General features: G+C 42.8%; 1 protein-coding gene across 1 annotated transcript in view; it reads right to left on the reverse strand.

Annotated features, from left to right (window-relative positions):
- The window catches only part of SPAG17 (sperm associated antigen 17), a 3,638,922-nt gene that overhangs the window by 248,023 nt on the left and 3,366,987 nt on the right, over positions 1–23,912 (reverse strand). The window contains exon 45 of the mRNA XM_044071485.1: positions 15,941–16,071. Coding sequence (XP_043927420.1) covers positions 15,941–16,071 — 131 coding nt within the window. The remainder of the gene's footprint in view (positions 1–15,940; positions 16,072–23,912) is intronic.

Below are 23,912 nucleotides of genomic sequence, written 5' to 3' on the forward strand. Positions count from 1 at the left end.
GCCAATTCAGGAGAGGCCGCGGAAGAGGATGAGATCCCCACAGGGGATTCTTGAGGAGCTTGCTCTCTGCGGTCTGGGATGAGGGAGTGAGTAGACATAACCAAAGGCACCGAAGTGGGAGGGGCGGACGGAGCCGACTGTGGAGTCGAACAAGGTTCCAACACACTCCGCATGACCTCGAATGCACCCCTGTCAGGCAGAGCCAGAGGTCCCGCCCGAGAAGCTGAGAACCTCCCTCGGCACCGACAGAGATGGCTCCGAGGCCGATGTCGGAGCCGAACTCACCAGCGCCGAAGCACCGAGAGGGAGAGGGGGGTTGGACAAGGGTCCGATGCCACTCACCCCCTCGGAGCCGACGAGGGAAGCCCGGCGCCGAGATTCCTCAAAAGAAGAAATCGGAGCCGACGACGGAGCCGAAGACAAATGTATCGGCTCCGACGCTACCACAGTCTCGGTCCCGAGACGCCCCGGCTCCGAGCTCAAAGGAGTCGGAGGAGGAATATTTATTGGAACAAGTTGAGGCATCGACTGATGAGTCGGACTCTGGAGCATTTGGGCCAGTGCCTCGGACTTCAAAAGTCTACTCACTACCCTCTGGAGGTCGTGATCCGAGAGCCTCGATGACCTGGAGGAGTGAGATCTATGGCTCCGTTCAGACAGCAGGGGAGACGCTGGAGCCGAATGAATGGAGCCAAGGGATGGTGACCTCGATCTCTTTCTAGATGTCGGCTCCGATGGTCTGATCGGAGCCGACCCAGGAATCTCTAATGCCTCGGCTCCAGCCGGAGCCGAGGAAACCACGGATACTGCAGTCAAAGACTCATCGGCTCCAGCCGGAGCCGATGAAGCAGTAGGCTTCGAAGCCTTAGACCTCGACTCTGAAGCTGGAGTCGAGGTCTTAGAAGCCTTAGAAGGTTTCCCCGATGACACAGAAAGGGAACCTTCAGGCTTAATTAAACCCCTCAAAATGAGTTTATTTTTTCTCTCCTGCAGGACTCTAGGGCTGAAGCCATGGCATACAGCACAAGAGTCCTGCAGGTGTAAAGGTCCCAGGCAATACACACAAGAAGTGTGACCGTCTGTCAGAGACATTTTCTGACAGCACGAGTCACACTTCTTGAAGCCTGAGACCTTTGTATCCTTGGACATATTCAAGGAACCAAAGTGTAATCACACACAGAAAACACACACACACAGATTACACTAATAGGGTTCAAAGGGAATTATTTAAACTAAAGGTAAGTTAAATAAGAACTCCCTAATTAAAACACATACACACCCTAAGGATAGGGAAGGAAGGGCCTGAAGGCCTTGGAAAAGAACTATAAGTTCTTTAGAAAAAAAGGGGGCTGGATAAAGATAGAAGGGATAACAAGTCCACTACACTAAAGGGAAAGAAAAATACAAAGAGCTAGCCTAAGTCTAAGAATTTAAACTAGTCTAACTTTCACTAACCTGGAGCCGGTAGAAAACACACCTCGATCGCTGTAGCGGCAAACGAGATCTGAGGTAACTCACGCCTAGCATTGTGGGATATAGGGGGAGCCTCGAGCCGGTGGAACCAACTCTTGAGCTTTTAGAGTGGCCGAGTCGGAGCCAAGGTCGGCTCCGAACCCATCCAGCAAGAATGAAGGCGCGATAGACAACTTAACATCATAAATTAGCTTTGCCTTCTTTGTTATTCTTGGGGACATGCTCTTTACATTTCTGGTTTTGTACATTTTTTGTGTCACTGCAGTTTGTCTTATTTACAATTACATTTTGCATATTTTTGCTTCTGATTTCACTGGGAAAGCAATTTTAAGGCCTTTGGAAAACGCTAAGTCACTTCCTGACAGCAGTCCTCTTTGAATACTATTATAGTGTGTGTACTCCACAAACAAGTCCTGTTTCTCAAGATGTGCTCTAATATCTTACCTAACTGCATTCCTAAGACACTATTCTCAACACAGCTACAGATTCAATAATCTTCTTCTCACAATAATCATACAGTAGGTTTAAGGTTTAACTGGTTATAACAAGCATAACAGCTGCATGTGAATTATTTCAGTGGGTTATTCAAGGCTCAGGAGAGTTCTTGTAAGAGTGTAGGCTGTAGCACTAACTACATTGATTGGACTAGCTCTTGTCTCTTAATTATCAGTAAAAATAGGAACCGAAACTTTATCAGTATTTCTCAGTATTCTTCCTACATCTGGATTTATGCTACAAATCTAGTAAATTTGCCTGAAATTTCTATTTCCCCTTCTATTCCATTCTTCTTCAATGTTTTTCCAGGACAGAAAGTCAATCACCTCTTACAGTTTGAAAGCATTAATATGTGACTCAGAATCCATGAAAACAACAATGTGAACAGTTTTTGAACATGATCAGAATCTATTTGGTATAAATAGATTCCAAAAAATCTATACCAGAAACAAACCGTAATCTCTGTCTTTCAATACTGCAAGTAATATAATGTAACACAATTACACATACAAGGCACTGCATTTCCTCATGCATTGCCCTATTCAACATTCTGAGTTACATTTTCACTTGTGCTTCATTCCTCATTCTTAATAACCATCATGGCTTAATGTAACATCTAAGTTCTTTCTTTCTCACTGCACCCATTTTCATCTGTGTATCCTTTATTATCTGCCCTCAGTTTTTATGTATCAGCTTTATTCACCTTATCCTTATTCAAGAGTTATTGATCAGCTTCCTCAACCACTGTCACATTTCTCTCAGATACTTTTTCTATACTTGCCCTTGGATGATTACATATTTTCTGAAAAGGCTGTTCCAGGACACAGTATTTTATTTATTATTTATATTATTTATTTTACATTGTTGACCAGGATTGTTCGACTGAGCTGAAGAGACCTTTTTCAGCGGAGGCCAAGGGAGAAAAGCTCCAACATATTATACAATTTTCATGATAAATTAGCATTAAACAGCAATGTTACAGGATTATTACAAGACATTAAGTAGCAATATAATGTTATACAGTGTCAATAATCAGGAGTATAGCATAACTATTTCAAGAACCCAGCCATTGGGGATGCACAAGCCAGTGCATTTCTTTGTGCCGGTCCCAAGCCTGGATAAATGGAGAGGGTTACGTCAGGAGGGGCATACAGTGTAAAACCTCTGCCAAATAACATGCGGATAGTACAGATTTCCATACTGGATCGGTCGAGGCCCGGGTTAACAACGACCGCCACCAGTACTGTTAGCCAACAGGGTGCGGGCGGAAATTGGGCTACTGTTGGCCGAAGGAGAAGAAGAGGGGGAAAGCATGCCTGAAAGCAGAAAGAGAGGAGGAAGGTTAGGAGTGTAGTAGTGAGGGTAGGAACTTTGAATGTTGGCAGTATGACTGGTATAGGGAGAGAGCTAGATGATATAATGGAGAGAAGGAAGGTTGATATACTGTGTGTGCAAGAGACCAGATGGAAAGGGAGTAAGGCCAGATGTATAGGAGGTGGTTTCATATTGTTCTATCATGGTGTGAATGGGAGGAGAAATGTGGTAAGGTTTATCCTGAAGGAACAGTATGCCAAGAGTGTTTTGGATAGTAATGTTTATGAAGCTGGAAACTGATGGTGTAATGATGAATGTTATTAGTGCATACTCTCTGAAAGTTGGGTGTGCGATGGATGAGAAAGAAAATTTTGGAGTGAGTTGGATGAAGTGGTGGTGAGTGTACCCAAGGGTGAGAGACAAGTGATTGGTGCGGATTTCAATGGGCATGTTGGTGAAGGGAACAGAGGGGATGAGGAAGTGATGGGCAAGTATGGTGTTACGGAGAGGAATGCAGAAGGTCAGATGGTAGTGGATTTTGTGAAAAGGATGGACATGGCTGTGGTGAATACGTATTTTAAGAAGAGGGAGGAGCATAGGGTGACGTACAAGAGTGGAGGAAGATGCACACAGGTGGATTATATCCTATGCAGGAGGGCTAGGCTGAAGGAGATTGGAGACTGTAAAGTGGTGACAGGGGACAGTGTAGTTAGGCAGCATAGAATGGTGGTCTGTAGGATGACATTGGTGATCAAGAAGAGGAGGACAAGTGTGACAGCAGTGCCAAGGATCAAATGGTGGAAGTTGGAAAAGGGTGATTGTGAGGTGGAGTTCAGGGAAGAGTTAAAACAGGCACTGGGGACAGTGAAAAGTTACCAAATAGCTGGGTAACTACAGCAGAGATGGTAAGGGAGACAGCTAGAAAGGTGCTTGGTGTGACATCTGGACAGAGAAAGGAGGACAAGGAGACCTGGGGGTGGAATGAGGAAGTACAGGAGAGTATACAGAGGAAGAGGCTGGCAAAGAAGAAGTGGGATTGTCAAAGAGATGAAGAAAGTAGACAGGAGTATAAGGAGATGAGGAACATGGCAAAGAGAGAGGTGGCGAAGGCTAAGGACAAGGCATATGGAGAGTTGTATGAAAGGCTGAACACTAAAGAGGAGAAAAGGACTTGTACCAATTGGCTAGACAGAGGGACCAAGCTGGGAAAGATGTGCAGCAGGTAAGGGTGATAAAGGATAGTGAGGGAAACGTACTCACAAGTGAGGAGTGTGTTGAGCAGATGGAAAGAGTACTTTGAGGGGCTGATGAATGAAGAGAATGAGAGAGAGAGAAGGTTGGATGATGTGAGGATAGTGAATCAGAAAGTGAAACAGATTAGCAGGGAGGAAGTACGGACAGCTATGAAGAGGATAAAGAATGGAAAGGCTGTTGGTCCAGATGACATACCAGTGGAAGCATGGAGGTGCTTAGGAGAAATGGCAGTGGAGTTTTTAACCAGATTGTTTAATGAAATCTTGGAAAGTCAGAGGATGCCTGAGGAGTGGAGAAAAAGTGTTTTGGTACCTATTTTTAAAAATAAGGGTGATGTGCAGAGCTGTAGTAACTACAGAGGGATACAACTGATCAGTCACAGCTTGAAGTTATAGGAAGAAGCTAGGTTAAGAAGGGAGGTGATGATTAGTAATTAGCAGTATGGTTTAATGCCAGGAAGGAGCACTACATATGCAATGTTTGCTCTGAGACAGTTGATGGAGAAATATAGAGAAGGTCAGAAGGAGTTGCATTGTGTCTTTGTGGATTTGGAGAAAGCATATGATAGGGTGCCTAGAGAAGAGTTGTGGTATTGCATGAAGAAGTCAAGAGTGGCAGAGAAGTATGTAAGAGTGGTACAGGATATGTATGAGGGTAGTGTGACAGTGGTGAAGTCTGCAGTGGGAGTGACAGATGTGTTTAAGGTGGAGGTGGGATTACATCAAGGATCAGCTCTGAGCCCTTTCTTATTTGCAATGGTGATGGATAGGTTGAGAGACGAGATCAGACAGGAGGCCCCATGGACTATGATGTTTGCAGATGACATTGTGATCTGTAGTGAGACTAGGGACCAGGTTGAGGAGACCCTGGAGAGGTGGAGATATGCTCTAGAGAGGAGAGGAATGAAGGTCAGCAGGACTAAGAAGAATGTGTGTGTGTGAATGAGAGGGAGGATAGAGGAATGGTGAAGATGCAGGGAGTAGAGTTGGCGAAGGTGGATGAGTTTAAGTACTTGGGATCAACAGTTCAGAGTAATGGTGAGTATGGAAGAGAGGTGAAGAAGAGAGTACAGGCAGGGTGGAATGGGTGGAGAAGAGTGTCAGGAGTGAGTTGTGACAGATGGGTACCAGTAAGAGTGAAAGAGAAGGTCTACAAGAGGGTAGTGAGACCAGCTATGTTGTATGGGTTGGAGACGGTGGCATTGACAAAAAGGCAGGAGTCAGTGCTGGAAGTGGCAAAGTTAAAGATGTTAAGATTTGCACTGGGTGTGACAAGGATGGACAGGATTAGGAATCAGTATATTAGAGGGTCAGCTCAGGTTGGACGGTTTGGAGACAAAGTCAGAGAAGCGAGATTGCATTGGTTTGGGCATATGCTGAGGAGAGATGCTGGGTATATTGGGAAAAGGATGCTAAGGATGGAGCTGCCAGGTAGGATTAAAAGAGGAAGGCCTAAGATAAGGTTTATGGATGTGGTGAGAGAGGACATGCAGGTGATTGGTGTGACAAAGCAATATGCAGAGGACAGGAAGAAATGGAAACAGATGCTCCGCTGTGGCGACCCCTAACGAGAACAGCTGAAAGCGAAGAAGCATAACTATTTTAAGATGTATAAAAAGAAATATGTCATTAAGATGAGTATAGTTTTTTGGGGTAAATGGTTACAAAAACCCAGTTTTATCATAATGTAGTTGCATGAAGGCAAGACAATTACAATAGAATGTTTCTCTGAGGCAATTTGCTTAATAGATTTTAGAAGACAGTAGAAAGAGTAGTTAAGGAAGATTAGGGAGAACTAGTGAGAAGAGTGAGTTAAGGGCAGAAAGTAGATTAAGGTATGAGAAGTAGGGAATGTTTAAGGAGGGAGAGTGCAGTGGCAGGACCAGTGACTTTTAAAGTGCTCTTTGTTGGCAGTCTTAAATTGTTTAGGATGTGTAAGGGTCCTGATTTCTAGTGGGAGCCAATTCCAGGCAATAGTGTGGTGAGAGCTGTACATGTTGCATCCAAATTTAGATTTGGGTTTGGGTAGATTTGTAGTAGGTCTTGGTTAGAGCTTCGGAGAGGTCTGGAGGGAGAATAATGGAAGATGAGAGGGGATAGTGCTGGGCAGTGGGAAGGCTGGTATAAGACAGAATGGATGATCTGGAGCTGAGAGAGAAGAAGCTGGTGGGGTAATTCAAGCCAGTTTAGGTGTTTTAGACAGAGACAGCGATGGGATTTGTCAGTTTGTTGGGCAGCAAATCTAGCTACCTTGTTGTAGGTAGATTTGAGTTTGGTCAGGAGTGCTGAGTTAAGATTTTTGAGAATATGAGAATTGTACATTAGACTGGGTAGAAGGTAGGTAAGAGAGAGAGTAATCTTGGCTTCAGAGTTAAGGAATTTCTTGTTACGGTAAAGGAGCCCTAGTTTTGAAGGAGTCTTTTTCATTCAGTTATTAACATGCAAGTCAAATTTAAGCTGATCGTCGATGGTTACGCCTAAGAGCTTAGTACTGGAGTCTACCTGAATGGGAGTGTTATTAAGGGACTGTATGGAGAAGGAGGGTTTAATATTGTTGAACTTTTTAGGTAGGAAGAGTAACAGCTTTGTTTTTTTGGGGTTAAGGATGAGCTGGTTGTATCCATATAGCCAACCCTTCCTGCAAAATAAGAAGTTATGTACTCACCATAACGTTCCATCTGAGTAGGTGACTTCATTTGGATGCAACCTGTGGGTATCGGATCCGACATCGGATCCGAGCTGGCAGTTCAAAAGCTTTAGGATCTGAGCTCCTAGCTCCTCCCTCTACCCATAACCCCTTGCCAAGCCCTGACTGACCTCAGATTGAGTTTGCCCTGTATACCAGACTCCTGGGAAACCAGGACTAATATTGCTAATAAGGTCAGGGGGATGGAGGGGGGGATGGTTGCATCCAAATGAAGTCACCTACTCAGATGGAACGTTATGGTGAGTACATAACTTCTTAATCTGAAGAAGGCAGACTTCATTTGTCTGCAACCTGTGGGACAGAGTCCCCAGCTACCTAAACCTTGGGCGGCCGTCATGGAAGGATGTTCCGGAGCACCGCAGAGCCAAAGGATGCTCTCCCTCTGGAAACAACATCCACTTTATAATGCGAGATGAAAGTATGAGATGAGGTCCAAGTGGCTGCTGCACAGATATCATCTAAAGGCACTCTAGATTTAAAAGCAGCAGACGTGGATACTGCCCTGGTAGAATGCGCTGTAACTCTCTGAGGCGCTGGCCTTCCTGAGGTGTCATAAGCTTACAAGATACAGTTAGAAATCCACTTCGACAGGGTAACCTTAGAGACTGCCTTACCCAGTGCGAATTTTGCAAAGGAGACGAACAGTTGATCGGATTTCCTATGACCAGCTGTTCTGTGAATATATAAGCGTAGCTGCCTGTGAACATCTAACAAATGTAATTTATATTCTCCTTTGTTTTTATAGTTGGGGAAAAAACTAGCAAGTTAATCGATTGGTTGATATTGGATTCTGAAGAGACCTTCGGTAGAAAGGAAGGATTGGTCCTGAGGAAAACCCTATCCAGAAAAAAGGAAATATACGGTGGTTTGACGCACAAAGCCTGGAGTTCTGAAACTCTTCTAGCTGATGTAATGGCTACTAAGAAGGCAGTTTTCCAGGAAAGGTATTTTAAATCCACAGAGGCTGCAGGCTCAAAGGGGGGAGCGGTTAGGGCCTGCAGAACTAGAGATAAATTCCAAGGTGGTATAGCTTCCTTAACCGGAGGCCTCAAGAGAAAAGCACCTTTGAGGAAGGTTTTGCAAATTTTCACAGCCATGAGAGATGTTGAGTCAAGACCCACATGGTAATGGGAAATAGCTGCCATCTGTACCTTTACTGTGGAAGAGCTTGCTCCTTGCTGAAAAAGGTCTGTCAAGAAGTCCAGTACCGCCAAAAGTGGTGCAGAAAAGGGGTCAAGGTTATTATGTTCTGCCCAAATAGAAAACCTCTTCCATTTGCTTCGATAAACCTTCCTAGTGGAAGGTTTATGGGCCACCACTAAGATGGCTTTCACTGGTGACGAGATACCAGGAGTCCTTATCAGGGATGGAATTGGAGCAGCCAGGCTGTCAATTTCAGGGTGTGAAGGTTCGGAATTGGAAGCCCTTGAGGATGGGAGATGAGATCCGGAATCAGATCTAGAATCCAAGGAGGATTCACTCTGTGAGACCACACAAAGGGGAACCAAGGTTGACGAGGCCAGAACGGGGCAATGAGAATCATTTTGCTCCCCAAGCTGTTGGCTTTCTGCAAAAGTTTCTGCATTAGAGGCAGTGGAGGGTAAGCGTAAAGGAGACCGGGAGGCCAAGCATGCACCAGGGCGTCTCTCGGGGATTCCCCGAACAGGGGAAATAGAGCGAAGAAACTGTCGCATTTGGGGTTTGAGGGAGAAGCAAAAAGATCGCAACAGGGTTGCCCCCAGGCGGTAAAAATCTGCTTCACTACTAGAGTGTTGAGAGACCATTCGTGAGGGGAAAGAATGGTGTGACTGAGCTTGTCCACTAGGATGTTGGACCTTCCCGGAATGTGCGTTGCCACAAGAAAGCGATTGGTGGAGATTGCCCATTCCCAGACTCTCATGGCCTCTCGACAAAGGGGATAGGACCTGGTTCCCCCCTGTTTGTTGATGTACCAGACTACTGACATGTTGTCCGTCTGGATAGCAATAGTCCCTGCAGGGAGAAGGGTGTGTAGTGCTTGCAATGCTAATAGCACTGCCCTCATCTCCAGGACATTTATATGCAGTGAGGTCTCTGAACTGTTCCACGTGCCTTGTACAATTTTTCCCGCTGAATGTCCCCCCCACCTGAGGCGAGAAGCGTCCGTGGTCACTGTGGCTAGGGGGAAAGCAGCACAGAAAGGTCTCCCTGTTAGGAGATCCATTGACTGGAGCCACCAAAGAAGGGAGCTCCTGCATGCCTTGCTGATAGCTATCGGGCTGCTGAGAGGGAAGTAGAGCGGGGACCATTGGACCTGGAGGGTCCATTGAAGAATCCGCATGTGAAGTTGAGCATGAAGAAGAAGCGGAATGGCTGCCGCCATTGAACCTAGGGCCCTCAGGACCGAAGCTGCCGTCGGAGCAGGTCATAAGATGGCCGCGACATGACACCTCAGGTTGGACAGATGATCCGGGGTGAGGAATGCCCGCATTTTTCTTGTGTCCAATCTTCCTCCTATAAAGTCTATAAGCTGTGTGGGATCCAGTGAAGACTTCTCTTTGTTTATGGTGATGCCCAGCCGAGGGGCTATGTGAAGGAAATAGTCCCTGGCTGAGCACAGCAGATGCCTTGATGATGCCGTGAGGAGCCAGTCATCCAGGTATGGAAACACCTGAATTCCCTGGAGTCTCAGGTGGGCCGCTACCACTGCTAGTACTTTGGTAAACACCCTGGGGGCAGAGGTGAGACCAAAGGGAAGGACCCTGAACTGGTAGTGACTGGCTCCCAGCCAGAAGCGAAGGAACCTCCTGGACCATCTGTCCATGAGAATGTGGTAGTACGCGTCCTTGAGGTCTATGGAGCACATCCAGTCGTTCTCCCGCAAAAGGGGGAGGATAGATTGTAAGGTGACCATCCGGAATTTTTGCTTGGTTACAGACAGGTTCAGTTGTGACAGGTCTAAAATTGGTCTTAAGTCCCCCGTCTTCTTTGGCACCAAGAAGAACCTGGAGTAAAACCCTGATCCGGTCTGATCTCGGGGGACGCGCTGGATGGCTCTTTTTGTTAGCAGCTGCGCGATCTCGATAGCTGCTGCCTCCCTTTGATCGGGTGGTACATCGGGGAGGCTTCGGGATCTGGGAATTTTGTGAAAAAGGATTGAATAGCCTCTGGATATCACCCGAAGCACCCAACGGTCTGACGTGATTGACTCCCATGTTGTCAGGTGCTTCAAAAATCACCCCCCGACTGCCTCCACAGCTGGGCGGCTGGGCAACCCTTCAGGGTTGCTGCGTGGGTCTGTCAGAGAAAGGTTCTCTGGACCCAAAGTTCCTAGGAGCCCCTCTGCCTCTAGGACGGTGACCTCCCTGTCCTCCTCTGCCACGGAAGGACTGGTTGTCTGGAGCAGGTTGGGATTGCTGCGATTTCCGGAACCACATCTTCTTCTGTCCCTTTTGGTTCTTCGAGAAGGACCTCTGGGGAGCTGAGAAGCGGACTCCGACGGCAGACAGCATCTTCCCATCCTTTTCGCTCTGGACCAGCGTTTCACGAACTGTTTTGCCAAAAAGGACAGAACCATCGAAGGGGGCATTCGCGAAGGTCACTTTGAAGGGCTCTGCAAAGTCACAGTGGCGGAGCCAGGCCTGACGCCTCATGACGAGGCCCGCTCCGCTAGCTCTAGCGGCTCCCTCAGTTGCGTGAGAAAGTAGCCGCATAGAAGTATTAGAAACCGCTCTGAGAGTGGCCATACGGGTGGAGTACACGTGTCTGTCCTCCGCCGACATGGACTCTGGAGGGGATGCAGCGTACTCTTTAATCAGGTCTCGTTGCATCCTTATGACATGTGCCATGTAGTTAAGCGCTCTCAAAGAGAAGGTTGCTGAACTAAAGACTCGCTTCCCAATGCGGACAATCGAGCAGGACTCTTTGCTCGGGGGATGCATAGAGGGACTCTCCTGAGCTAACTCCCTCTTTGTGGCTGCAGCCATCATCATGGCATCTACTGGGGGTCCCTTACTCCAATGATTGTAGTCTGCAGGGGGACTAAGGATATGATCCGGGCGTTTTGGAACTGGCTCAACGGTGTCCAGGTCCTTCCACGCTCTGGTGGCAATAAGGTCCACCAGAGGATCGGCAGGAGGGGACACCCAAGAGGTAGATGGGCCCACCTCAAATGCCTCCAAGAACACAGACTCGTCTGAGGAGGCCTTGGGGGCAGACCACCCCCCCGATCCTTAACATTTCCATGATGTCTCCAAATGAGACATCCTCTAGGGGTGATCTTGGGGAGCCCTCCCCTTCATCCAAGTCTGTGTCTTCAGTGATGGACTCAGGGGAGTCCACGTGCCTCCTTTTACACTTGCGCTTGCAAGACACTTCCTCGGGGGGACTGTCCGAGGAGTCCTTGCCAGCACTCAGATGTTCCAAGGGAACTACTTGGGACATCGAGGCGGACTGTCCCTGGGACCGGCTGATGGGAGCCTGGCCCAGCTGCGAGGGAGTGCGGGGTGGAGCTGCGGCAGGGACCGGGGGTCCGGAGGTCCTCAACAGCACCCTTTTCACCACGTCGAAGGCCGAGGGGGAGCCGACCTCTCTAAGCCCCGAGAGCCGACCCCCACTCGGATCCGATGCATGGATCAGAGCCGGCACCGAGACTGTCGGATCCGAGAGACCGGTGCGCTCCGACCTAGACGGAGCCGAAGACACACCAGCTCCCTCGGATCCGAGGCTCGGCCCCCGGCTCCAAGAGGTCGGGTCCAAAGTACCCGAAGCACTCAAGGGATGGATCGGATCCGAGGTGCGCCGACCAATCGGATCCGAACCACCCCCAGATCCAACTCTGCCCGGCTCCGACAGCTCCGATCCCAGGAGTCGGGTCAGAGAAGGAGCTATAGGGACAAAACATGGGGTCGAGGCCCCTCCCAGATGGGGGGGCCAGGAGCACTCCCATCTGCATCTGGGCCTGGATGAAACGCCTCATCATCCGGTCCATATCCGCTTCAGACATAGAGAAGGTGGACCTCGATGAGGCCACCGAGGCGGACCTAGAATGCCACCTCGGAGGCCTCGAAGCAGGACCAGTCTCCATCTCCTCGGGTCCAGGAGAGAACCGGGGAGAATGGAGATGAGAATGAAGAGAGCTAGAAGCCACAGGAGAGGTCCTCTTAGATGGAGGGGCTGAGACAGAGGTTTCGGCCCGTCGTTTGTGGTGCCTCTCCTTGTGTCTTTCTTTCTCTCTCCTGGTCTCCCTATCCTCCGGCTTCTTGGTGGGAGGTTGAGTCCCTGCCAGGGAAAGGGAGACCGCAGCACCTGGGGGGGGGGCTGCTGACTAGCAGGGGCAGAGGCCGAAGCCGATTCCGGAGGGATAAGTCCCGCCAGAACCAACTTCGACCTCCGCTCTCTTAAAGCCCGGGGGTTGAACCCTGCACATATGGTACAACCAGATGACAGGTGTTCAACCCCCAGACATTTAACGCACCGAGTGTGGCCATCAGCTGGAGAAAGCTTGTGGCCACACTCGGTACATTTTGAAAATATCGCCTTAGGTGCCTCTGCCATGACTACACCCTAACAGGCCTACACTAACACACACACAAACCAAGTCAAAACTACGCAAAACCAGAGAAAAATTAAACTAAAGGGAGGAGAAAGGCCTAAACACACACTCTTAACTAAAAATTTTTAAAAGAAAAGAAATTTTCCTGTCAGAATACTTAATTAAAATACTTGCTACTAGGAACTCGTGAAATCCGTTGGCTACTCGAACGCGGCAAACGAAAATCTGAGGTCAGTCAGGGCTTGGCAAGGGGTTATGGGTAGAGGGAGGAGCTAGGAGCTCGGATCCTAAAGTTTTTGAACTGCCGGCTCGGATCCGATGTCGGATCCGATACCCACAGGTTGCAGACAAATGAAGTCTGCCTACTTCAGATCAAAAGTTACAGTTAATTTGATTTTTACACTTATTCATCTCATTACCCAATTTCCACAGTGCATACATCTAACAGTACTACACCAAGTAATCATAGTGTCCGAAATCCCCAAACTGTAGACATGACTATTCTGATTAAAGCAATTCATTTCTGTTCCTACAAATATGCAAAGTGTGTGGCAGTGCAGCAATTTTAACTTATTTAATCACAACATTACTCTTACATTCCAGTCTCCTTTCCAAATCCATTTGTTATCTACTAGTGCAAATATTTCATCCCACATTCTGTATCATCCATTCAACCAATGAAATGTTCTCCATTCCAAAAAATAAATATTAATAGATTTTATACAGGAGTCTTAATAAAAGGAAGACAGTCAAAAGGTAAAATAGCCTTCATTTTCCTATGATTGATGAGTGGTATTTTGCTCATATTATTAAGATTCTGATCCCAGATGCTGATGTTACAATTCACCGATTGTGTCTGCTATCGTATGTCTTAGCTGGTGAGATCAGGTGGTGCATTATGTATAATGTTTGCCTTTTAATATGTTTCTCCCTCCACATGAGTTAATCTATTAAATTAAGAGGGCATGGATGAGGTGAGGCCTCCCCCACATCAGGTTGTAGTAGGTTTGCTTCCTGAGAAAGCACTGTAAATGTGTGGAGTCACATTTCATATAGTGGTGTTGACTGTTTGTGATTGATTGCTTAACTTCTGTTTGTTTGGGACTCAATCATTCAAAGGGGAAACAGTATCCTTATTGCTGGAATATCAAATAACTCAGTAGTACTGAAGGTTACATGAAATGTTTACTCAGCACCAGCAAATATACAGGCTTACAACTAATTTTGATTAAAACTTAGAATTCTACATTTGGTCCCCTTTACTTTTTCCTTTTTCTCAAAACTGTTCATAGAAGCACTGTTGATGCAAACAGCCATTTCATCTCAGGATTTATCACTTCTAAAATATATCCAAGCTTCTTCCATGCATTGGTTCTCTATACAATTTTCTTATATATATATATATATATATATATATATAACTTCACCACGACTTGCTTCTCCACTAAATAATCATAGCTCTACAGCACATCATCAAAAGCCTTTCCCATCCATGCCCTCTTCCACCCACTGCTTTCCATTCCTGTTGTAAATTTCTCCCTGCATTTGTGCTATGTACATTCTTTAAAGTGCACAAATACATTATTTTGGCTTTTCTGTTAGTTTCAGATTGAATGTCTCTGCATCTTCTGGCTGGCTACTTCTACACTTATACAAGATAACAGACCATTAGTGTTCCATTATCAAACTGCATCTTGATGCTGTCTGTCTACTCTCTATTCATATTTCTATACCACTCATCATTTAAGTTAATATAATCTATCAAATTATTTCTGAGTGACATTGAGGACTCCTGTCAGAGTTGTGTATAATAAAAAAATGGGTGCTGCAGATGGAAGCTTTGTTTGTTCCAAAAGCATAAGAAGTTTCTTTGTAAACAATTAGTTGGTCCATTAAATGATGACACTGTTGACTTTTCTCTTTGCTTTTGATCTTTAAAATGTGTTAATATTTTAACATTTTTTGTTTGCTGCCTTAGTGACAATCCCTTTAAAAATGAAGAACAGACACATTTTTCAAGACTCTACTTGCTACTAATGCCTTAACGTAATAAACTAATGTAGCCCACCCACAGGTGTAGCTGAATAGTGTACAGGTTCCTTCCTACCTGACTCTGGTGACACCCCTGTTTACACCTAAAACACCAAGGTTGCAAATAGCAGATTTTATTCTAGATGGAAACTCTAGTCTTAACAGGCAACAGCACAGTAGCAAACAAATTATTGCAGTAGCAGAAAGTTTAGCAATAAGGCAATATGAGGTATGCATACAATGAAATCACACCTTCCAGAACTCAATAAGAGAGGTCTTGTCATTCAAATATGAGCAAAAATGCAATATCATTGAACAGTAAAGATTCTATAATGCAGCAATACTAAAAGCAGATATAACCTTGATCAGTTCTAACTGTGAAAACACTCTGTTATACCCTGTTCACTGGCCAGTGACTACTTACAGTCTTAATGCCGGCATGATGGGGCCCAGAGTTGGAGCTCATATGAAACCCGGGTATTTGTAATCCACAAAGCATTAAAGAGGAAATCCACACTGAGGGGTGAGTAACATGAGATCCACAGAATGACAGCCAGTACTATTTTGAGATAAAGTTAAACAGTTTCAGTTCAGAAAAGGAAAAGGGTAAAAGCCTAGGCATACAGTTCCAGTCAAAACTATAGTACAATCCTATGAAAGTATAAAATGGTGGCCGAAGTCGCTCACCACTCCGTCGATAATATTCCGGATGTCAGGCACTGCAATTCCACTGATGAGGAATGTAGAGATCACCAAACAGTCGTCTGGTAATCTAAAATGGCTTCTTTATAATAAGCCCAACCGTATTCCTATCCTTGCTGATCAGATACAGGCGTGGGACTACTGGTTCCAGACTTCTGTCCTGATTCCACAGATCACCATCGATCAAGTTTTCAGAGGAGGACAGACACGATCTGCAACTTCACTTCCCTGTCCCAGACACTACAAAAATCTGGTTTTAATGCAAGGGCCCTTATTCCTTCACCCTGTGTTTTAGCCTCATCTCTTTCACTATCGTTTCTCTCTCTTATATCAAATGAAAAGGAGCTCCACCTTGTGGTGTATCGGAAACTGCAGTCTGTTAACCATACAGTGAAACACAGTGGGAGCTACACTAGTTAAGAACTTTCTTACCTTGTAGTTTGGTATAGACATTGGCTTTGAACTTAAAATGCATGAGGGGAGTTTCACATCTGCTGCCCTTGCTTGTCCTTGTAGTTTTTGGAGTGTTGTGATGCTGTCGCTCTCATCCACACTCCCATTATCTACCAGTATAAAAGAAAAAAAATGAATGCATTATGTACACTGAAGACATTATTTTGTATATTCAGCTGTTTATTAGTTTATTAGTTTACTAGCTGGGCAGTACTAGGCCATAAAATATACAAGTGGGATCTGATAACATTGAGACTTAATTCTCAATTTGTTATTTCAAACTGCAGCATCTTAAACACTTTGCTGTTGCTTAATTAAATTATTTTGTTTCTGAATGAGTAAAGGCTGCAAAAACCGGGCATGGTTAATTAAAAGTATGCTAGTTAAAATATATTACTCCTTATTTACATTTTGTGCATTATATTGTTTTACCATTTCATCTGCTCTAACATAAACAAGTTATATCCTTTCCTAGTCTTTGTAGAGAAAAACAGCAAGTTTATAATAAAGAGGAATACACAGGCTCATAGGTTCACAGATTCATATGTGTATACTAGGCATGTGGTCTCTAGGACTGTTGAGAAGCCTAGCCAGATATGTCCAATAACAATTATGCTACATGACCGAGAATTGCCAAGCTACATACCCCATAGGTGAATTTACAAGTGACCATCCAGTCATCCAGAATAGTTCTGAATGCAGCTGTTGTACTCCACTGCTTGATGTGTGAGGAAGCTTATTTCATAAGTAAGGGATTCACTGGTTTAGGAATGTATTACGACAACATGTGAAGGTTGAAATCTTTGGTGTGGGTGTTAATAGTGTGATATATTTAGCACTGGTGTAGAAAATCAAGCAGGATGGTATCTATAATGGCTCAGAAGGCCAGACATAGATCACCATGAAAGGGCCAATGTGAGACAAAATAAAATGAGAGGGCTTTGATCATACAGTATAATTTATTGAATGTATACCAGTAATATCCTTGGTCAGAAATCTTTGAGGGCTTTCAATCTGGATAAGGTGCTTAGAAAGATACATGCCAAAGGGACATTATATTTTGTGATAGGTTGGATAATAGATTATAGAGAGGAATTATAAATTCCTTACTCCTGAAATATATGCCTTTGGAAATTAACTATGCTATGGAGAAAGATTTTCTAAGTGTGAATGACACGATTTTCAAAAAAATATTTCAGCGTTGCTGAAGATACCCAGATCCCAAAGACAGAGTTCATCTTAAGGGGGAAAGGGTTTTGATATGGCATAAAATGGAGAAATCCTGCTTGCCAAATACAATCACTACATTTTTGGCATTAAAATTAAGCCCCATGGTCAGAGCACTAGGTGTTATTCAGATCAAGCCTTTGTTGAAGAATTTGCATGTCTATAGGTAGGAGGGCATCAGGTTTTCCGTAACCTGTAAACCTATGATCCACAGCTCATCCATATCTACCTTAACATCAGAATGGAAGTGCTGCAGAATAGTGGCCAGGACAGAGCCTTGGAGAAGTTCACTGGTGAAAATGCGACCAGCCCTAACAGTGTGAGTCCTGCCAGTGAACCATCTAAAAATCTATCAGATGATGTAAGGGTTTATGTTGCCATATATGTCTGTTGATAATGTGTGCATGGTGAATTGTATTAAAGGCCTTAGTTAAGTCCAGATAAGAAGTGTGGACTCTATGGTCCATATCTATTGCCTCCATGACTGTATCAGAGAAATTGATTAGACTGACTATACTGTTCTTACCTTTAACAAAGCTAAATAACTTTAGATCATAAAACTTTTTATATCACTGCTTATAAGATTTCATGAGCTTATAAATGATACTGGTGAGACCTATAAGTCTGTAATTGCCTGGATTTATAATGGGTTCCCTTTCTGTACTGAAACCATTATGGCAGTTTTCCAAACATCAGATATGTAACTGATGGAGAAAGTGAGGTTGAACATGTTAAGTAGGGTTGAGAAGAGCTATATTTGGTGCTTATCAGAAGAGAGCAAGTTACATTATCCAGTCCTATGGAAGAGGTGCTTTTGGTCACTGACAGAGATGATAGGACAGAGAAAATAGAGGAAGGAAGAGCTAGCTGGGTAATGGTGGGGTGGGGGGATGAAGGTTGGATCTGTAAGAAGAATATGGAGCTAAATTTGTTGGCAAAGATGTTGATGATGGCCTCAGGGTCAGAGCAAGTGGAGCTGATGGATATTAGTTTAGAGCAGAACTGAGTATTACTTTAGAGATTAATGATATATTTGAAGAAAGCTTTGAAGAATCTTTGGCAGAAGTAGCAACTTTTTAAAATCATAGATAGCCTTACATTTTTTAATACAGTCCATGAGATGCGGGCAAAACATTTTAAATCACTTTTATAGTGAGGGGAGGATACTATCTTCAATAAGGCCAATAATATCCACCTTTTTAAGTAGCAATTTCACCAGAATGGTTTATTCTTAAATTTTCCATTGCATTTGCTACATATGGGAACAGATGCCTCAATGCAGCTACTCAGGTGGAAGTAGAATTTAGAATTGAACACAGCATCTTGATTGATTAGGCAAGATGTTTATTGAGGGCATTGAAATTTATCTAATCCAAACTAAAAGGAAACTGGCTTTGGAGTAGTCTTTAAATGTAGTGGAATTCAGTGGGAAAGAGCTGTTGCCTCTGAGGGAGAAGATGACAACCTGGTGGTCAAACATAACCTGAGAGGGTCTGATACATGGTGGGGTGCAGGCATGAGCTATATTGGGGAGGACACAGTCAATAACATTTGCATTGCTAGTGAAAAATGCACATGATCTGGTCTACGGATTTGATATTTAACATATCTATGAACCACTGGACATACTTGTTATTAATTGCAGAGGTTTCCTGATATGGACATGAATAAATACATACAACTCTGAAATGCAAATGAATGCAAATGCAAATGAAATTACCATGCGGATTTTAAGATGATTAGCAAACTCAGCTGAAGGCTACAGTCTCCGCAATCTCCAAAACAATAAATAAATAGTCAGAGCAGCTGGGAATGCAGTGTACTGGCATCATTTACCTGGACGTATGCTGGTTTCAGGCTATTTAAGGTATGAAGGCCATGAACTTGAGATCCCTTGCGGCACATACATGATAACACAAGGATTTTAACACTTGTATGCCATCAATAAATCATGTAAGGCACTAAATAGAAAATTGTAGCTTTGGTATAAATCCGAGTATGAGATAGTTCTGTTGCATATGGAGACTGATGATGGTAATATTGCTGTGATGCTGAGACATCACATATGATGCTGTTTTACAGTATGAATGTCACCACTTCAGCATGATGCACTTATTCCACAGATGCAAACTAATGATACAGGCAGCAGAGTCAATGTAATAAAATAAAACAGGCTTATATTACAAAGATCTGAGTATATCTAGTGACAGTGAGAAACGGGCTGCTATTACAAACTAAATGGTTAATTTAGTGACCGAAGGCCTCTTATGCTGTGTTCTTGAACATTGCGGTCATCAAATAAGCCTTTCAATATAACAGTTTCCTTGTTGTCTACAACCAGGCATACACAATCACCTTTACTGTATCAGTAAGACCAAAGCACATAGGCTAGTAAGGAAGTGAGTCAAGAACTTAAAACAGAATCTGGTACAGAAGGAAGAGCAGCATTTCTAAGTACTACATCAGTGTTAATCAGGAAGTGGAAGAAAAAAGTACAGTTGAATGAAATATTTCCCTTAAAATACATATTTCAGAGGCAAGTATTAGAGAAGCAAATACTGAGAAAAAAATTACTTTTTACACAGGTTGACAATCATTAGCATGAAAAAAAGGAATTTTGGAAAAAAAAACAATAAATCTGCAACAATACTGGCTAAGTAGAACTATTAAACTAGTCTAAAGTAAACAGTAAAACTCCAAAACAGTTTTAGTCAGCAGTCAATAAACTTATGCAACCTGGACAAAATTCATAAGCTTGCCCTCCCATAGATGAAACAAAGTATATCATAGCATGGAGATTTAATTCATACTATGTAAATGTTAACTTTCTTTTAATGCATGGAGCGCTGTGATTATGCTCCAATATTGGGGAAAAAACAAACCTGTTAAGCACTTTATTAGTGTGAGACCCGATCTTAACAATTGTTAAGCACCCCTACCGAACACTGTTAGGATTGGGTCCTGTAAAAAGAACTGAGAATGCTAGCCAACAAACATCACCAGCAGAAGTCAAAACAACTTCTTTTCTTCCTGCTGTCATTTCTACAATCTACCTTAACTTGATTTCAAAGTGTTTCATTAACTAGCCTAATTGTCTGATAGCTCTTGCTAAGTACTTCACTGGCTTTAAAAGCCAGAAAACCACTTTGCGCTTTTTCTCTGAAGTGAGTATCAGAACAAATACATCTCCATGCACTACAAAGAATTATAATTGGATTTTTTATTATAACCTAATATTACGTATTCTCAACATGTTTGCCAGGATTCACCATTTCTGAGCATCCATGTCTCAAACGCATAATAAGCAGGTTTGATCTGAGTATATCTAGTGGTAGTGAGACACCATTCATAATCCTCTATAATAAACCAAATGTATCCAACACATCAATAAGTGACATGAACACTGTCACTACTACCTTTTTCATTTACCACAACTCCTACCACCATGATAAAAAAAAAAAAAACGTATTCAAAAACATCCGCCAACCTCTCTTGCAGCTGATGACCTACCAACAGAATATCTCAAAACAGCAGAAGCCAATGCATACCCAATATCTGTACATAGAAATCACTGCCTCCAAAAAAGAATAGTGTCCAATTTCTGGAAACAATCCTATGTTATTCCTTTACATAAATGTGGCAAATTGCTTGAACTAAAACTACAGACCTATAGCCATCCTATTCCCTTTATCTAAAATACTTGAAAATGTGTTTGCAGACAGTTGATCAACTACCTTTCAGAGAATAAGTTACTTTACACCATCACAGATTTAGGTAAGGCCATAGCACAGATCCATTACTAACTGTCATAAACTATATCCATTACAGAAGTAATTAAGGTGAAACGGTTGCATCTCTATTTTTACATCTGTCCAAAGCAGTTTCACATCCTATACTATTAATTAGACTCAACGAATTGGCCTCACAAACAATATAATTAATTGTTTCAAACGTTATCATGGCCACCCTATTCAACTTCACAAAATTTAACACAAGGTGTGTCACAAGGTTTAATATTAAGACATTTACTCTAATATATTTATGAACACAATGCATACAGTCTTTCACCCAGCAAATCTAACCCAGTATGCAGATGATTCAATGCTATGTGCTGCCTCTTCAGTCAAACAATTCAAAAAATCGAAAACAGGCTAGAACAAGCTAAACTACTCCTAAATCCAAACAAAACTAAGTTAATGGCATTTTCACTTCCAGCCCAGCAATCAAACTATTTTGACTTAAAATATTATCAGTCAGTATATGAAACTACTGTGAATAATAAGAGACTATACTCTAAAATTTGATCAGCACATCCAAAATGTAGTTCAAAAACTAACCATAAATTAGACATTTTTTATAAAGTGAAACCTTTCCTAAGAGAATATGCATGTAAAACTATAGCTCAGACTTATCTACTCCCAAGTCTCCTATATGCCTTATCAATTTTCACTAACCTTCAATCCTCTTAGGTAGTTAAACTGGAGCAATCATATAACAGAATGAAAATAACAACATTAACTGAATACATCACTGCATGGCACTTCACTCCCTTAACTGGCTGTAGCTATCAGGTCTATTAGCCTGTTTCTCATACTGATACCATTCAAAGCATAGTCGATACCCCAGACAGATGCCCTGCCACCAGCCATTAAACTGGTAGCCGTTCCTCGGAAGAGTACTGTGCTCACTAATGTAACACCTAGCACTCACTGACAAATCTAAAAATCAAAATGGTTATGGTCTGTACTCTGTATACATTATTACATTGCAGAACTCAGTACCAGCAGAGATCTGAAATAGCTCATCTATCTCATCTACAATTTAAAATCTCTTTGAAGACATACCTCTCAAGAAAATGGTCCTGCATGTATAACAACCCCATTACTAAGACTCATTCTTATTCTAAATCTTATCTCATCTATAATTTACAATCCCAGTGAAGTCATACCTATAAATAAAACAGTCCTGCCTTCATACCAGCCACATTATTAAGTCACTTCCTCATGCAGTGAAATCAAACAAATATCAAAAACATCTCACACTTTTACAGTAGTAATCTCCTAGTTACAAATCTCAGGTTAATGTAACAGTTTGGATAAAATATGCATATGCCTTATTTGCTGTCTGTGTGTTTTAATTACGGGGGAGTATGTGCATACACTGTAAAATAATATGAATGTTCTACTGATGTGTATGAGTTTTACATGTTACATATATTATGTTCTGTAGATGTGTCTGAGGTGAAAGTAAACATGCTATGAATACTATACAGTACATGTTACATGGTGATCACTTGTTAAGTTACATAGTCCTGGAGTTTTAGATAATACGGTTTTACTGTAAATTCATTCAAGTGCATGTAATGTGGAGTTTTTCTCCTTGGATCACCTCTGTAAATGAGCTTTACTCAGCCAGACTTTCTTGGTAAACAAAGGGAAGGAAATAAATAAATAAGTATATAATTAATCCCAGCCTAGGCTACCTCATGCACTGTTCCAAAGATAATGACCCTTTGGCAGGCTATTTGAAAGCTGATGTACATTCTGTTTCCACATTTGTAGGGAGGAACTTGTCTTCCATCTACTAGCAGAGCAGCCCACCACTGGCAGAAATAGATGGATTGTGAACTTTGCAGAAGTAACAAGGTCTAATTCAACCAAAATTATTTACAAAATCACCCAAATATACTCAGAAGACAGAAGGTAAATTAAAGCATTGTTACAGAAGATAAACGACTACAGCAACTTTTAAACAAAAAAGTGAATTTGTGTCCATCAGCTCAGAATTCTTCCAGCAGTAGGTGCCACCCTCTGGTGGGTTTGTTGATCTGTCACTCATTCTTACTGTGGGAAATGAACATTAAGCCAGCCAGCAGAGATCACTACATCAATTCTTAGAGATGAATAGTTTAGAAAATAAACGTAAGTTGTGTTACCCATGACATGATATCATTTAACCAGAGTCCTGGTCCAAGTTAACAGCATGCCTATTATTATATTTATAATTTTTTTAACTAGGGAAACGGAGTAGTCTATGGACCCTTTTCAGCCACAACCCAGCATAAATGGCAAAACATACACAGACTGTATGAAGTACAAGAATCGATCATATAAAAGGCAGTTTCATTAGATGACAATAACACATCAAGGATAAAATCAGAAGCAATAACCAAATGTTTAATAGTATGTAAAAAATATAACAAAAGCACGTGAACAGTGTTTATCAAAGAAAATAATAAAAATAGCTCTATGTACAATGGGAGTGCAATACTTAGATTATTTAACAGAAACATGTTGGCAATCTTGGGGAAAAAACATAAATATATGTAAGTTTAAAACAAATTTCTTTCTCTGAGAACTTTCTGGAATTGCAGTAGTCTATCATCTTAACATTTTCAGGTATGTTGCACCTCATAGCTAGCAAAGAGGTGGCTTGTGTAACAGAATGCCCACATTACTCTTGTGTGTATAAACATGATTTCTGAATTGTAATCTATAGAGCAATAGAGGACAGCAACCCTCATTCCGCATTTTGTATGTGAAGTTATTGAGCAAGAGTGAGCCTCTTACAGTAACTTGCAGCCACCTACTAAAATTAATTGTGTAAGGTGATGAATCTGTGTATTTTATTTCCAGCTGATTGAATGAGTGCAATATTTAATGCAGAGGTAATAATGAGGAAACTATATTTCCATTTACACTCAGAAAAACATGTTTAGGGCAAT

The sequence above is a fragment of the Protopterus annectens genome, chromosome 5.part0 (genome assembly GCF_019279795.1).
Source record: "Protopterus annectens isolate FY-2018-M chromosome 5.part0, PAN1.0, whole genome shotgun sequence".
NCBI lineage: Eukaryota > Metazoa > Chordata > Ceratodontiformes > Protopteridae > Protopterus > Protopterus annectens.